The sequence below is a fragment of the Trachurus japonicus genome, chromosome 13 (genome assembly GCF_045865225.1).
Source record: "Trachurus japonicus isolate A0001 chromosome 13, Traja_1.0".
Classification (NCBI taxonomy): Eukaryota; Metazoa; Chordata; class Actinopteri; order Carangiformes; family Carangidae; genus Trachurus; species Trachurus japonicus.
This window is the reverse complement of record NC_140919.1, coordinates 42,082,649-42,100,805: the sequence shown is the minus strand read 5'-3', so window position 1 is coordinate 42,100,805 and position 18,157 is coordinate 42,082,649. Positions and strand designations below refer to the sequence as shown.

Genomic DNA, 18,157 nt, shown 5'->3' with positions numbered 1-18,157 from the left:
TCTCTCGTAAATATCTATGGATGTATTTCCCATCGTCCCTTTTTTTTTTTAAACAACTTTATTATTGCTTTACAAAATACATAAACAGTGCATAAAACCATATGATGAGCATCATATTAATAACAATTGGATAACAAATAGACGTGACAATAAAATAAATACATACATAAATAGAAATAAATAATAGTAAAAAATAAATAAAAATAAAATAAAATAAAAAGGAGAAGAAAAAAAGTAAGACACACCAGGGGATATGATAGATATTAAAGTGGGAGCACAGATTTCCCATCGTCCCTGAACGCACCACTCCACGCCCGCTGACGTCAGCAGGAACCCGGAAGAGCGCGGCGGCTTGTTGTGAGTTGTCGCGGTGGCTTCGCTGCTGCTGCTGCTGGTTTGGTTTCTTCTCCTTCCTCCTTCTGTCCTCCTCTAATGTCGAGCTCCACGGGCCCGGGTCGGCCCGGTCCGAGGCCCCGGTCCTCCCCGCCGCTGCTGCTGCTGCTGCTGCTGCTGACGGGGCTGGGGGGCCCGGGGGGGCCGGTGGGGCCGGTGGGCGCCGTGTCCGAGCAGGGGAAGTGGATGCAGAGCGTCGACAGCGTGAGTATCATCCTGCTGCTGCTGTTGTGTTGTGTTGTGTTGTGTTGTGTTGCCCTGTGTTGCCCCCCCTGACGCCTGACGCAGGGCTGGTGTGTGTCTGTGTCGGGGGCTCCAGCCGGGCTGTTTGACAGTTCACCGCGGTCAGAGAGGGAGGGGGGCACCGACCCCAGGCCTGTCCTACCGCCCTGGCTGTCAGGTGGTGGAGGTTGGAGCGAAACTGAAACACGCGGCGTAAGCGCACACACATACTGCTGCGCCACAAACACACACACAGACACACACACACACACACACACACACACACACACACACACACACACACACACACACACACACACACACACACACAACGTTATCTCGGTGAAGAAGAGACAACCTGTTCACGACTAGTAGTAGTAAACCTTTATTTTACCAGGCAAGAATTGCTAAGAAGAATACATTCTTATTAAGGCAATGATGGCCTGGTAGGTAGGAGGTGAAATAGACCTCCTAAGGGGCAAAGGGAGAGGGGAATAGAACATTAAAATATCTATAGACAATAAAATAATAATAATAATAAAGGCACATACAACAACAACAATGACACAAAAGAAGAAAGAAACTAGTGAGGCACGGACAGTAAACTCAGGACCAGTGAAGCGATGTAACACACTGAACACCGTCCTCACAGAGCAGAGCGGTGTGTGTGTGTGTGTGTGTGTGTGTGTGTGTGTGTGTCCTGACACCTGAGAGAAACCAGCCATGTTTACTGGTCCACATATCCGTTAGTAACATCCTGATCTCTCTGCTGGGTTATTATGAGAAATGTGTCAAGTGTCCGGTTGCTGGAGGGAAGCAACCATTCCTTATCATTTTAATAACAAAAATATGTTATTATAATTTAACTATAGTGATTATTTTCAGTATTTGACCATAACTGATGACTATTGATATTAAGGCGTTTTTATCAGGGTTTATTCTTTTATTGGACCAACAGTGTAAAACATTTAACATTACATTACATTTAATTTATTATTGTTATGTGTGTGACTAATAAAGTAGCAGCAGATCCTCACACTTAAGAAGTAGAATCAGCATCATCCTCAGGGCCGTTGCTAGGAATTCTGGGCCCCCTTAAATAATACTAAAGTGGGCCCCTGCCCCCTGGCTTGTCCACTTTTTTCTTAGACTACGTATGTATTATCATTTCTTATTTAGCCTACTTTGTTTTGATGCTAATGCAGCATTACTATGAGTAGCCTTAGTCAGGGTCTTATGCAGAATAATTCAGTCATAAAGATTAGACTACTGGGGGTTTTTGTGGGCCCTACTGGGCGCTGGGCCCCTAGAGTTATCATCACCTTTCTCGCCTACAACGGCTCTAATAGTGTTGACAACATTAATATTGATAGCTAGCTGATTATAACCATTATGGATTCACACACATGATACCTCAGGGCTCCAGACTAACTGTTTTGGTCCCTAACTTCAAACTTTAGGACACAAACAGAAAATTTAGGGGTGCACTGCACACCGTCACTAACTTGCAAAGCAAATATTCACATTTCCTTTTAATTCATAAGCCTCACACACACATTATGTATGACAGATAACAGATTGTTTGAGTCATGTGCAAGAGGATGAAAAAATTCACATGCACTGTCTCAAATTCTAGGGGCAGAATGCCTCCATGTAGGGGCAGTGTGGAGTCCTGCACCGTCACGTTTTCTTGTCCTCTTCGATAAACAGTTGATTTAACCTGATTCACATTCTGAGCTCAAATCACAAGCAAGAGAGAACACAACTAATATTTCCAGGGCAGATTTGCAACTAGTGAATTTTGAAAAATCATATATCCAAACATTAATTAATATAAAAATCTCACATCTTTCTATCAGTCAACTCACCAATGGAAACTTTTGTACCTCTTGTTTTATTTATTGACTTATTTCACTATTATAGGATTTACATGCCTTAAAATAATGTCTTTTAATGTGAAGCAGTCTGTCATTTTTTATTTTTAACACTGTAGTAAATAAGTCATAAATAAAATAAAGTGAATTATATTACAGCTCTAGCAATAATAATAACTATCATGGAGCTTTCATGAACCATTCATTAAGTTGACAGACATGTAACCAGTAACTGCTTTCATAATGGATGAGTAATTTCAGATCTTTTTCAAACAAATACTCTCAAATATAAATGTCTTCCTGTCACTTTCCATGTGTGTTTCCTCTGTAGGTGAAGTTAGCAGCAGACCTACGGTTGGTTTCTGTCACCGTCTGCCAGCTGTGTGCGAGATAGTTGACCTGCTGCTGTGGTTGCTTGCTGCGTGCCTCTTGTAGCAGCGCTGTAGTTTCACGAACGCTCACAGACATTATGAATAATGATGTTGGCTCTTTCAGAAACAGGTGGAAAGGTCGTCCGTTTCCTGTAGTTCCTGGTTGTGACGGTTGAACAGGAAGTGGGGCTCGGTTACAGCGCCACCTCACACCGTGTGCTGTTTGTTCTTCATGTACAAACACAATGAGTCCCAGTCAGAGATTTACAGTCTTAAACACACTCAAACACAGGAGCAGTGTGGCTGTTAGCTCTGTTAATACCCCGCTGGTTGTGTTACATGTATCTCATATGGGAGTGAGAGACTGTGTGATGGAGTCGTAGATGACACAGTGAGAAAAGCATTGGAAAATAAATGTGTCAGTCAGTTGATCATAAGGTTCACTATTTAGTTTCAGTGTTAGTCATAGATGGAAAAAAAAAAACCCCCACTCTTTCCTGACAGGAACAAACAAAAGGAGTGTAAAAAAAAAAAGGGTTATTCTATGTAGCACAATTGCACTCTTTTTATTATGTATTTGCTCCGTTTATTACCTGCAACTCCAGTCACAGTAGTTTTTTTTTTTTTATGTTGTTTTGATTCTGAAGTGATTTGAAGTTAGTCTCAAACATGTCACACTGGTCTGTCCCGCTGGTCCAGTCTTACGCCGCGTTCCAGGCAGGCTTTTGAACCCTGAAGTCACGACTTCAAGTCACCACTAACGACTTTGTAGCGTTCTGGGCGACCTGTTTCCAACCTGTTACCCGTGAAAATGCACTAGAGCGCCAGTCAAACCCGGAACTTTGTGAAAACCACGAGCCTGGAACGCACCATTAGTTTGGCTCAGAGTTACTATGACAGTGACACAAAAGTAAGGACTAATCCATTTTAAGATCCATTTTAACACCAATGTTTCTATGGCAACAACCATGAAACCTGTACTGATGAGTAGCACCCAACACTAGACATGTAGACAGTGATGAGAGACTTTTTGGAGACTGTTAATCCATTTGTTTGTTGTTGTTGCTTGTAGAATGTTTTATTACCACTGTTCTTCCAACATTAAAAAACCTACTCAATCTGAATACTGTATGAAGCCTACATATACTTACAGACATGTTCCAATGTTTAACAAAGACAATTATCCTGAACCAAGCAAGCCAAATGGGCCATGCATTAACAAAGCAACAACAAGCACAAACAGCATGCCAAACAAACAAAAAAAGAGAAAATAAGCAAGAGGAAATCACAAAAGCAGACATATGGAAACTCATCAAGTGTTGAATTTTCAAACATTATCTTGGACAACATTCACAGCTGAACGGTTAGATGTGGTTCATTGGCCAGCCAATGTTTATTATGTTAAAAAATAAAGTCTTTATTTACCCAGAATGCATTGTAGCACAGTCCGTCTCGGGATCGTTAAACTGTTTATTGCCACAGACAGTTAGTGTATCAGTTATTACATCATCACCAGACCGCAGTCGTTTTGCATAATGGTTCAAATGATTTCTCACATTTCATCACAGTTTCCACATTAATTGGAGGTTTGACTGGTCCTCTTTCTATGACATCATCTCATGGCGCCGTCTTCTTCTGCTGTGGTTTAATGCTAATGGCCCACAGCACCACAAACTGTTTATCTCAGGGAACCTCATTTCTAATATTCGACGGCTGCGTTTCGATGAGCATCTATTGACATTAGCTTCATGGATTTACGGTAGTCGGGGATCCCAGTAACTTGGAGGAGGTGGCGGTCAAAACCACACATTAAAAAAAAACACATCTATGGATCACACAATCACCAAACTTGGAAAGACAGCTGTAGCCGCAGGTTTGAGTGTCTAAATATAAATGTGATAGTTTAATGTGGTGTATAGCCAAACAAATGCAGACATTCAGTTTGGTTGGAAAAAACAGCGTTTAAAGAAAAGTTGCAAAAGTTTGACAAGCAGAGAAAGACGATTAAAATGCTAATTAATTAATATTTACAGTATTTGTATGGCAATTGTCCATCCACTAACATGTCATAATGGTGACAGTCCTGGCCTGTGCTTTTGTACATAAGATTATAACATTAATATTATTATAAGGTGGAGGCTTCAGATAAGCGCACTGTGGGTTTTTTTTTGCCTCTCCCTGCACTGTTTCATTATCATCTATTATGTTTTATGTTGTATACTTTTAAATTATGCAAAATAAAAAGAACAAGAACAAAGAACACAGTGTGATGATCTGTTTGTGTGTGTTTCTCCTCCAGGAATCGGTGAAAACACAGAGCTTCTTCTACTTCTCCAAGACTCTGTTCAACAGCAGCTTCATCCAGCTCAGACGTGAGTGGAGCGCGTCGTCTTCTTCTATCTATCGACATTCATTTTATTGTCCCTGACATTTTCATAAATCCTCTTTTGTTAATAACAACTGTGTGTGTGTGTTTTGACAGTGGAGAACTGTAACTCCTCGTCCCCGGTCAGTCTGAATGTGTCCTGGTATCTGAGGAACTCCCACTGCTCCGATGAGGTCTTCAGCTTGGACGTAAGATACACTCACTCTGCCTGTCCTCTGCAGCTGCGCTCACTCCTTCGAAACGTGTCAACGGAAAAACATGAAAATGGAAAAAAAGAAAGATTTATTTTCAATACACTTCATGCAAAGTAGATTTTTTTTGTCAATGATTAGCAGCAACACAGATTTTTGTGCTTTAAATCACACTGCACAAAAAATGCACTTGTCAGAAGTTAGCTATAAAAGAAATATTATACATTGATATTATTTCCAACTTTTTTTTAGGCTTAAAGGACAATTCCAGTCGAATTCAACTCAGGGGTGTATTTTCATATCATTTTAGGTCTAAAAGAAGGAATCTGAAGATTTTCAGTTTAATTGCTCCTGTTTTGCGGTAGTTGTGTCTGTCCCCGCGTCGCCACGGCAGCAATGAATGGGAGTGGATGTAAGTTCTGCTGTTTAGGCTGTTTCCATCCCTCAAAGCCGCATTTTTTTTCCACAGACAGCGTCAGATGGAGACTCAAACATGAACCGAGAAGTTTATTTACTTCAACAAGCCGACATGTTTGTAAAAGTCGATCTAATTCAAAGTCTCCCGGAGTCTCGCGCGAGACCCAAGTTGCCGCTCGGTGTGTTCAGGCGCAGTCGGAGCTACCGCTTGTGTCATAAACACAGGAATATCAACTCTTGACTTGCTTGAAGTGTACTTTTTTTTCCACAGACAGCGTCAGGTGGCCACTCAAACATGCGCCGAGAAGTTTTTTTTACTTGAAGCAAGTAAAGAGTTGATATTCCTGTGTTTATGACACAAACGGTAGCTTTTCCCACTGCACCTGAACACACCGAGCACGGCAACTGGGTCTCGCGCGAGACTCCGGGAGACTTTGAATTAGATCTAGTTTTACAAACATGTCGGCTTGTTGAAGTAAATAAACTTCTGGGTGCATGTTTGAGTCTCCATCTGACGCTGTCTGTGGCTTTGAGGGCTGGAAACAGCCTAAACAGCAGAACTTACATCCACTCCCATTCATTGCTGCCGTGGCGATGCGGGGACAGATGCAACTACCGCAAAACAGGAGACATTAAACTGAAAATCTTCAGATTCATTCTTTTAGACCTAAAATGATATGAAAATACACCCCCGAGTTGAATTCGCCTGGAATTGTCCTTTAAACCAACATCAGTCATAAATCATACACGTCAAATCTTGACAAATATTTAAACATTTTTCTCCACATGCCTAATATGACGCCATCTGGTGGAGAGTCGTAAAACTGATCAATTCCGTGGCAAAAGCCCAGATTGACAGCCAGATATAATGACATAAATGTATAATGCTTTAATGGAAGTGTACGGAAGAGGATTAGGGCCGCCAGTCAGAATTCTGAGATTAAAGTCAGAACTCACTTTTTTCCCCACAGCGGCCCTAATCCTCTTCCGTAGAAGTGAGATCAGATTGCAGTTTGAATGGGTTTCAGTGGTGCAGACTCTTGTTTGTCCACAGTGTAGTTTAGACTTGCTGCAGGAGCTGAGCTGGAAATAAGCAATGACATCATGACATGGTGCTTTGTTAGGTGGTGACCGTGACACAATCATTTCCTGCAAAGGATTAATACAACAGTACTATTCTATTCTATAACAAGATCAACTAAAGATACACAACCTTGCCACAAATTCATACCGTATGAATGAACACAGCCAACATGATCAAATAAACAAAGAATGAAAACGGTGACCGTCCCTGTTCAAATGAATACTCCGTCTGTAATGTCTGTCCCTTTGTCTTTCATTGTGTTTGTCTGTAGCTCAAACAGGCGAAGAACTACTTCAGGTCGACTGAGGTCGTACCAGGAGGAGGAAGTGGATACTTCATCTTCCACCAGTACGATGCCTTCGCCTGCCAACAACACAGCGCTCCAGACTGGGTCTCTCTCTCTTTGTCTTCCACATGCACACACACACACAGAGATATACACGGTGCATACGCTGACACATGGGGTGTGTGTGTTTTATATTACAGTTCAGCCTGAAGACGATGGATGAGAAGACCCGACTGACAGAACTGCCACAGGAGCAGGTGAGGAGGAGTTCACCAGACAGACAATCACTTATTGTGTTTAGATACCAGGGTTTCCACTACACGTAACACATGATTGTGGCAGAATTAGTGTTGTGTTAACATCACTGCAAGTCAGAGTCTTCTGTCTTTTGTCCTCACTTCCAGTATAGTCTACTTGCCAGCCCATAGGGACCCATTGTGAACCCGGAAATGTTGAGTACCCCAAAGTTTTATGTTAGAAATAGATAGTATGGGTCCCCAGTATTCAGAAACTGCCGAATGCTAACTTATATATATTGAGCAATTAGCATAATTGACATAATTAGCATAAATTAGCATAATTGCCTATATGGGCAATATTTCAACAAAATTGACTTGGCTGATCTGGGCAATATTGGAGTGGTTTTAGGGGTTATTGATGATGCTGAATCCATTTCGGACATTTTCATTTTAACCGCCAGTGGGTCGATTTTGATGGATTTCAAAATCTGGTCACTTCCGGTTTAGACAGCCATTTAGAATTTTGAAAATGTCAGAAATGGATTCAGCATCATCAATAACCCCTAAAACCACTCCAATATTGCCCAGATCAGCCAAGCAGTTGTTGAAATATTGCCCATAGCAATTATGCTAATGTATGCTAATTATGTCAATTATGCTAATTGTTCACTATATACAAGTTAGCATCCGGCAGTTTCTGAATGCTGGGGACCCATACTATATATTACTTCAAATACATGAGTTATATGTCCAACCAGCATCCTCTAAAACTTAAGATTTGGCTTAAAATCCATCAGAATCGGCCCACTGGCAGTTAAAATTTGGTCACTTCCGGTTTAGACAGCCATTTTGAATTTTGAAAATGTCAGAAATGGATTCAGCATCATCAATAACCCCTAAAACCACTCCAATATTGCCCAGATCAGCCAAGTCAATTTTGTTGAAATATTGCCCATATAGGCAATTATGCTATTTTATGCCAATTATGCTAATTTATGCTAATTATGTCAATTATGCTAATTTCCCAACATATATAAGTTAGCATCCGGCAGTTTCTGAATACTGGGGACCCATACTATATATTTCTAACATAAAACTTTGGGGTACTCAACATTTCCGGGTACTCATTGTTGGCAAGTAGACTAGTAAGCTCCACAGTTCACCTTGTCCTCTGTCTCTGCAGCCCTGATGAGCAGCTGTATTTTTGTGCGTGTAGCCACTGTCGCTACACAACGCCCCCTTAACACACAACACAACAGTGATCCAGCATTGTTTTGCTAGTCGCACAGTCGCATGTTCTGCTCTGCTCAGTTTATGTGGCACTGTGCAACAAAAGGCAGATTATTTCTCAGTTACATACATAGTCCCAGTTCTGCTAAACCTACTCATGTCTACCTCAACACACTGAACAACACAACAGCCTCCTTCAACTACCAAACCAACCAGACAGGACAACGTCGGCCTTTCTTCTGTCCTAAAGCTTCTTTCTGTCTTTCAGCCAATCACAGAGCAGACTTCAGGCAGGAGGAGAAGAGACATTGAGCCTCCACAACCAAAGGTGTGAACATACAACACACATACGTACATACTGAAACTGAATCTGTTGAGCAAATGATTCAAACTGATGCTAAGGCTTTCTGCCAACTTGTTTGTACAAAGTTTTTGGAGCCACGGTAACCAAGATATGCTACTAGAGCAGATACTTACCCGGTCTCTTCTATTTCAAAGTGAATTCAACTCTCTAGGATTCACTCACAAAACTAAACTGTACAGTACTGAACCATATTACTAGTACTGTACTGAGATCTTCAAATTTGCACAAAGTCCAAACTAATTAAAAGAAACAGTCATGCAACACAGAGTTGTGAGACACAATAAAAAGAGAGCTCACTTTCCTGATCCAAGTGTTTCATGCACACATATACACAAACAGCCATGCCAAACTTCATGTACCCATATCTTGTTTGCTTCATGCTCGACTCGATCAGTAATAATAATCATCCACTTATAGTAAGTAAGTCCCTCATCATGTGATCACATAATTCGACACATAATCAGCTGAATATTATGTGGGAGATCGCATTTTTTTTAAAAAGACGGCACATTTTTGCCACAAAAATCACAGATTTCTATGCAAAGTGCAGGAAACATGCGGACGGGGCTTTCCTGATTTCATAATCCTCCTCATTTTCGACGCAAAAAGGTCACATAGATCTCTTTGCAGAAAGTTGAAAAATGTTTACTTCACACAGAAGCAGCCAGTTTCCACCTCCTGTGAGAAGATGAACAAAACTGTTCAACAGAAGCTACTGAACATCTTTGACTCCAGAATATTTTATAATATTTTGTGCACTTTCTGTGCTGGAGCTGGGGGAATCACTTTTTTTTCTCTTTATCATCAAATTGCATTTTTTTTTCCATGATGTTCCCACAATTTCATCATGTCAAATTGCATAAATAACCTGCATGCTCCAAAACCTGCTGCATAATGAAGGATTTTTTGCCTGCAACATCACAAAAGAAATCAGTGTTTTCCTGGAAGGACTGAATAATGATGTTGGATGTAGACAGGTCGGATCATTGTAGGTCGTTTCCACTTTAGTCAGTTACACACAGAAGAATTGCAGCTTTTAAACTTGGTGCAGATGTATTAATGACATGTACTGAGGAGTGTATTTGTGTTTTTTCTGCAGAGATTCTTGATGTAATTTATATTTCTGTAATGTTTGAAGCTGACTTCACTGCCCTCTCCGTCTTTCTCTCAGGCGGCTGCACCGGAGAAAGAAGCAGCACCAGAGAAAACAGGAAAAGCCGCCGCCCCCCCTCCCAAAGAGGTCGGTCCACACCGCTCAGCTGGAGAGTAGGAAAGGGCTTAGTGCAGCAGGCTGGAGAGGAGGAATCCCTTTAAAGGCTTCATTTATACTATGTATTTATCTCCTCAAATACAAATCTTAAAGGTCCACAAAGAATTTTTTCACTGAATCAAAGGTCTGTTTATTAGTCGGTATCCACCATCAACCAACCGACTTAACAATACCGTGGTGTACAGTAGTAATAAAATGTATGACTCAACTATAAAATGTACTTTTAATTTTAACAAATATTCCCCTTCCAAAATTCCTCAGGTAAATAAATATATCAGGAGATATTGTGTTGTCGTTAAAGAAAACAAAACTTCCTTTTCATTGTAACAAAAACAAAAACAAAAAAAATCAATCAAATAAATTCTTTAAAAATAAAACCTTTTTTGTTTTAACATAAATTTAAATGAATAAATAAATACTTAAACAAAACAAAACAAAACACAATACTTTCAGAACACCTGCAAAATAATCCAAAACAAATATAGCAGGAAGGGAGTTAAATAACACATTTCTTTTTAAATACAGACACAAGAAAGGAGGAAAAAACCGTTGCGCAGGTTGCGCAGCAGAAGCGCTTCCTCAGCAAGTCCCAGCCTAGCAGCGCATCGTTGGCATGGAGATCACAGCCCGACCAAACCAAAACACACATTCAGTGATAAAACAGATAATTCCGACTTGCACTAAAGGTGCGTTCACACCGGACCTTTTATTTTGGTCGCTGTCGCTCGTATCGCTCTGAAAAAAAACGCTCCGTCGCTCAGCTGCAGACGCTCGTCAGTTTGTCACAGAGCCACAGACCTGATGACGTCACGCCCACTGCCATGTGCCTCTGTTTACACCGGCACCACCGGGATCACGGCAGCCAATCAGAGCTGAGCCACGAGCGACTGACGGCCGGAGAGTTGGGATTTCTCATCTCGAGCGACGGGAGCGACTCGAGCGAAAAATCGCTCCGTCGCTGTCGCTCTGAGCGATTGAGCGTTTTATCGCCTGGGAGATTAAACGCTCAATCGCTCGTATGCATTGACTTAACATGTAAACTCGTCGCTCGTTCGAAAAACAAAAGGCAGCTTAACACTCACAATAATCACAAATAATATGTTATGCAATTTTTTTTTTTTTTTTACTATTCGCCCAGGGTCTGCAGATAGTTTAGCCTCGTAAACCAGCCTCTCGCGGAAATGCATTTCATTTCATTTCTCAGAGAGTCTGGCCTCATCCCCCCTGCAAGCGTTTGGGCTGGGCGGGAGCTGGGCGGGAGTAGTAGCAAAGACAGTTTAATATCTTTGGTAGTAGCGTTGACAGACAACCCCATTCAGCCAATCAGCAAGTTGGTGTAGTGACGGGGCTTTGCACCAGTCGGTCCCTGATTGGCCAACGTGCTGTGTCAATCACAGCGGGCGACGCTGATTGGCTCGGCCTTCTGAGGGTTTCAGTCCAAACGCTTAGAATGGGGATGAGGCCAGACTCTCCCTCGGAATGAAATGAAATGCACTTCCAGGAGAGGCTGGTTTACGAGGCTACAGATAGTTGCCCTGCGGTCCGGATGCGGACCAAGGACCAAGGTCTGCCATTTGAGGACCAACGACCACAGTATTAAACATTATTGGGCAAAAAAAAGAACGATGCTAGCCCGTTGCTAGTTGAACTTCTCATTTTGACATCTTGCATCATTCTGCACGATTTAGGCAGGTACACGTTCCTCCTCCCCAGCCTGTTACACGTTCTGCCGCTCTACTGCAGGCCGCAGTCGGACACTGTCGGCCGGTTCGGCTTTCACTCATGACGAAGGCAAAACAAAAATGGCCCAAGAAATACTTGAGAGACAAAGCAGCCTGAGTTGTAGGTGTGGTGTTACTAACAGCATCATCTCTGTTGACAGAGGACTTCCCACTTCCCCCTGGATGCGGTGGCCCGGAGCTGGGAGGACGGACCCTACATGTTCATCCTGCACATCGCAGAAATAAAGGACAAGGCCTCGGACCCCCCCGCAACCTGGAGTCTGCAGCGTCAGTACACATTTACACACCTACACACACACACACACACACACACACACTAGCACTCCTTTGACAAAGACGGTGTGTTGTTGACCTGTTTAACCATTAACCATCAGTGATGTTGAGCCTGTATCCTTATTGGTGATGAAGCCCTGATGTGAAACTCTTCAAATATCATAATCACAGGAGCAACATAATGTTCCAGAGAAGAGCACATCATGCATGTTGATGAGGATATAGTGACTTACAGTATATGTCTGGCTGACCACACAAATAAAGTAAAAAATTCTGGAAACACAAAGGTTAAAGTTTTAAGGTTTAGGAGCAACATCTGTTTTAACTTCCATGGATGTTGACGTTGTGTCATGTGCAAATAATTTGTCTGTCTGACTGTTTTTTCAAATCGTAGTCCATACAACTTATATTACAGACCACAGGCGGGCTGTAAACCTCCACTGAAATGAGTAAAGCAATTAAAATGATTGGACATATGTACATGAGGATGGGCTAGTATGGTAATAGTATGTGTGTGAATTATAATCCGGTTCTGTATTCTATTTTTTTGAGGGCATCTTTTAGTTAAACGTGTGTACAAATCACAAAATGAATAAATGTAATACTAATTACACAATGCAAAAACTAAAACATACAACAACAAAATAGAATTGTAATAAAAAAATATATAAAACAAGTTCATATAAACGAATATAATAATAATAATAATAATTTATAATTTTTGTTAGCGGACACTTATAGACCAATCGATCTGACGTCGTCTGTTTTGTTGCCTGCAGTGCAGATCAGCATGAAGGGTCCTCATGACTACATCTCAGCCTCTGAATGGCCTCTGATGGTGGTAAGGACACACACACAAACACACCTTCACATTCACACTCACACAGGAAAACACTTCACAAACAAAAATGAAATATTTCACCTGCAGTCATTCAAATTAGACGTGTATTTTTATTTATTTTGTCAACAAGCGTATTCAATCAGCGAGAAAATGACTAACGCTACAACAAATCTACAACAATCTATCAAACATCTATTTATATAGCACCTGTCACAGTCATAAAACAGAGAACAACCACCAGACAGTAATAAATAGCATCCATAAAGGTGCAATCACACAGATTAACAAAATGACTGTCTAAAAAGGTGCGTCATTAGCTGCTTTTGAAATAAAACAGAAGATGCAGCTCTTATATCTGAAGGCAGGACATCCCACAACCTCAGGGCCACAGATTCAAAAGCTCTGTCAGGAAGCCTTGACTAGAGGACCGTAGCAGCATTCTGGATCAGTTGTAGCCGCCGGTCAATGGACGATTTACTTAGAGAGGTGAACAGTGAGTTGCAATGAAGGAATGATCATTTCAAGTTCAGATCTGGATGCAGTATTCCTGAGTCGAGCGATGTTTCTGAGGTTGAAGGAACATGTACAAGAGAGATGATCGATGTGCTCGTTTGAATTCACAGCCTGATCAAAGAAGACCCTGAGATCTTAGATCCTACATAATGCATTAGTCCAAAGCATAAATCATCCTGAAGTCATCCTTGCTGGTCCACTAGCTATCTATGTTATCCAGAAGAGGAGAGCACTTCAAATAAAAATAGACATTCATACTAAATACATAAAAGTACTCAGTCGTTGATGGTTGTCAGTCAAGACCTCGTTTCCACTGCTTTCCTCCTCTATGAGAATATCATGAAAGATCTCTATATCTTGTTAAAGACGGGGTTTTACCCTTCATCAGAAATGCCATCTCTCTAAAGCACGAGACGATGTGACAGTCCTGCCAGCCCGACGCTGAGGCTCGGTCTGGTGGTGGCTTTCCAAGATTTGCCTCTGGTATGTTTTGATTGTAACCAGCAAAACTGAATCATAGTCTTATTTGCCTTGCGTGGTTTACAAATTGCAGGAAAAATACCAAAACTACAGTTTGGCATAGGGATAGTTCAACATTTTGGCAAATTGGGCCATTGCTATAATCCGTATAGTTTTAGGAGTAGGTTCATTCTGCACATTCACCACGCTATGAGATAATAACAGAACGTTACCAGACAGAGTTGTTTCCGAGGTAAATTCAGAGACTGCTTGATGAAAAACTGCTCCTGACGGGAACACGCATCAGTGGTTTTGCATGAATTTACCTCTAAAACAACTCTGTCTCGTAACGTTCCGTTATTATCTCATAGTGTGGTGAACGTGCAGGTCACAACTTGTCCACCAGAGCGTTTTGGAGTTGTTGGATTGGGAAATCCAATCCTTGGGAAACCAAGAAATCCCATTAGCCTTGCACCGACAATTAAAGGTAACAAACCTACTGCTATATGACTATAGGGATTATGGCAATGGGCCAATTTGCCAAAATGTTGAACTATCCCTTTAATAGACTTATCCTTGTGACATGTGAAATCATATTTATCACTTCAGTCCAAAAAGCCTGGATCAGTGCGCAGTCCCATAGGCAGTGAGAAGTGTACATTTTGATTATTGGAAATAAATCCATGTGGTATTTACTTCTATACTTTGTCTGTAGCTCTCATTGGTCCTTACTGAAAATGTGAATATTGAAAAATGGCTCACAAATGTACAGTTCTGTTTGTAAAAGCAACAAGATAGGGAAAATAGGACAATAGGATAAGAAAGTTGTTAGTTTTTTTTAATCAAAATTTTATTTCAATTTTCAAGTTAGAAGAAAAGAACATGAGTAAATAATACCAAGGCACAGGGGGTGTACATAAAGACAATACACATTAATTAAAAAAACAGAGTTGTTCTTGAAGGGATCAGTCACAGAAACAGTTTGATGCTCAACCAGGAAGTGACAGTCCCCAGGTAGAAGTGACTGCTGCCGTGTGGTGTGTGTGTGTCTGCAGTTCTACATGGTGATGTGCATCGTGTACGTGCTGCTGGCCGTGCTGTGGCTGCTGCTGTCCGCCTGCTACTGGAGGGACCTGCTCAGGATCCAGTTCTGGATCGGAGGGGTCATCTTCCTGGGCATGCTGGAGAAGGCCGTGTACTACGCCGAGTTCCAGAGCATCAGATACGACGGCCTGTCAGGTAGGTGGGAAGAAACACCACCAAGGTGACCGTTGTTGATCTCTGGGATGGATGAGCAGCTGTGTGGTGTCTCTCCCTGCAGTGCACGGGGCCGTGGTGTTTGCTGAGGTGCTGTCTGCCGTCAAGAGGACTCTGGCCAGGGTGCTGGTCATCATCGCCAGTCTGGGATACGGCATCGTTAAGTAGGTTTTCACCGGCTTACTGGAATTTGAGGATTCCTTGTATTAAAATGAGCAATGGAAAGTAGAGCTGGGACGATATGCTTTTCTCCCGATTCGATTCTTCCACGATTTTTTGGATGCCGATTCGATTTAAATTGCGATTGTACGGTATTGCCGATTTTCTTGATTTTTAGTCTGCATTTCGGTGAAAAAGTTGAATGAGTATGATTCTTTACAGACTATTCCTAGGAACCATATTTCCCCCAAAAATACACATCACATGTAAGTCAGTTTTTAAGATTTATTCAGCAGAAATATACTGTATATGTTTACTCTCTTTTCAAAAGCCTGGACTGCATAAAAGAGGCAAAAATAAAAGAGTATAGAAAAACAGGCTTCTGAAACCTTTCTGACAAAATGAGATATAGACGGAGGTAAACTGCTACATTTTAACATTTATCTGCACACAAATGTAGGAGCCTAGAAATGAACATACTCCATTATAAAGTGAACTTAAACCCTTTTCAAAATCTGGACTCTCTGTATGTAAAAACAACAAATGCACATGGCACAATATTAAAAAAAAAATATATATATATATATATATATATATATAATTTTTTGAAAAAAAAAATGGATTTAAGAATCGCCCAAAAAAATATCGCGATATTTATGTGAATTGATTTTGTATCCCACCCCTAATGGAAAGACTATGTTTATATACACCGATCAGGTTTAACATTGTGACCACCTGCCTCATATTGCATGAACAGCAGGAAGTTGTTCAGCAGTCTGAGCAACAGTATCTGGTCTGTTGGATGGGAGGGAGCACACATGTATCAGTGAGCCTGTGGCCGCTTCACCACTGTTCCTTCCTTGGACCAACTACTGATAGATCCTGACCACTGCAGACCAGGAACCGGCTGCAGCTGCAGCACATAAGAGACCCAGTCCTCCTGCTCAGACTGGATCACATCCTTACACTGACCATTTTTCACCAACACATCAACTCTGAGGACAACATGTTCACTTATGGCGGTTTTCCACTACACAGTCACGGCACAGTACGACGCGGCACGGCTCAGTAAAGGTGCTTTTCCATTACAGCTGAGTTCTTCTAGTTCCTCCTCAGCTGGGGCATTGTCCGTCTCTCTTTTTTCAATTCTCTCGTCAGCTCCAAATTCACTCGTCTGCAACTCGATTACGGACCACAGTGTGGTTTTCCACAGCATCATTTAACAGTCTCAATACAGAGCAGCAGCCGCTGTTGCCGCTCTGTTTTTGAAATTCCCGGGTTTGATTCTCATGTCGGACGTAGCGCTCGCGACTCTTCCAGTGACGACACTCTGCTTAATCAGTGGAAGGCAGTCGGCTGACGTCACGTTTTAGTATCGCTGCGGCTCGCTTGGAACCAGGGCCGAGGAGGTACTATTTTAGTACCTGGTACTAGGGCTAGTGAAAAAACAAAAAAAGCGTGCCGGGCCGTGCCATGCTAGTGGAAAAGCGCCATTACAGGTGCACCTCAATAAACCAGAACATCATGGAAAAGTTCAATTCAAACAGTGAAACTCATATACAGTGCCTGTCCCCCCCAAAAAAGGTCACACACTCTAATATTTCGTTAGGCCACCTTTAGCTTTGAGTACGGCGCACATTTGCTGTGGCATCATTTTGATAAGCTTCTGCAATGTCACAGCATTTATTTCCGTCCAGAGTTGAATTAATTTTTTAAGATTCTCAATGGTTCAGGTCTGGACTCTGTGGTCACATTGGACCACATTTCTTCCTTGAAGATGATGGTTCCTCACTCTCATTCCAGTTTTTGATAATGTGTTGGACAGTTCTTAACCCAATTTTAATGGGCTCAGAAATCTCCTTGATGTTTTATTTAATGCTCTGAGTCTGGTTCAGTAGCTCCACTATGGAGAAGACTGCTGACCTCCATCATGTTCTACTTTACTGAGATGCTCCTGTACATCCCATCCACTAACAGGTGCCATGATGAAGCGTTATTCAGATGTATTACTCCAGTGCTCAGAATGTCGGGCCTGACCGGTGTACGTCCTGTATCTCCTATACATCTTGATCTTAACCCCTACGCGTTGAGTTGATAGTTTTCATCCGATTCAACGAACACGTCATCAGAGTTTCACATTGTGATCGTCTCTATCTGTCCGTCAGGCCCAGACTGGGAGCCCTGCTTCACAGAGTTGTTGGAGTGGGTCTGCTCTACCTGATGTTCTCCATCATCGAAGGAATACTCCGGGTCAATGCTGTAAGTCACCGTGTGTGTGTGTGTGTGTGTGTGTGTGTGTGTGTGTGTGTGTGTGTGTGTGTGTGTGTGTGTGTGTGTGTGTGTGTACGCATGAGTGTGAGTGTGTGTGTGTGTCTAACCTGTCTTTCTCTCCAGGATCGAGGAGACAACACCAGCAGTAGATTTTTGTGTGACATAGTGCTGGCCTTCACTGACGCCTGTATTGTCTGGTGGATATCCTTTAACATGAGTACACACACACACACACACACACACACACACACACACACACACACACACACACACACACACACACACACACACGGAGAACATACTGTATATGAAGCT

General features: G+C 41.9%; 1 protein-coding gene across 1 annotated transcript in view; it reads left to right on the top strand.

Annotated features, from left to right (window-relative positions):
- The first annotated feature begins 307 nt into the window (after positions 1-307).
- The window catches only part of LOC146976683 (Golgi-pH regulating cation channel), a 32,014-nt gene continuing 14,164 nt past the window's right edge, over positions 308-18,157 (top strand). Inside the window, exons 1-13 of the mRNA XM_085796598.1 lie at positions 308-597; positions 5,160-5,232; positions 5,343-5,434; positions 7,210-7,329; positions 7,425-7,481; positions 8,962-9,021; positions 10,229-10,297; positions 12,210-12,336; positions 13,122-13,183; positions 15,211-15,394; positions 15,477-15,576; positions 17,737-17,830; positions 17,966-18,045. Coding sequence (XP_085652724.1) covers positions 433-597; positions 5,160-5,232; positions 5,343-5,434; positions 7,210-7,329; positions 7,425-7,481; positions 8,962-9,021; positions 10,229-10,297; positions 12,210-12,336; positions 13,122-13,183; positions 15,211-15,394; positions 15,477-15,576; positions 17,737-17,830; positions 17,966-18,045 — 1,283 coding nt within the window. The 5' untranslated portion in view covers positions 308-432. The remainder of the gene's footprint in view (positions 598-5,159; positions 5,233-5,342; positions 5,435-7,209; positions 7,330-7,424; positions 7,482-8,961; positions 9,022-10,228; positions 10,298-12,209; positions 12,337-13,121; positions 13,184-15,210; positions 15,395-15,476; positions 15,577-17,736; positions 17,831-17,965; positions 18,046-18,157) is intronic.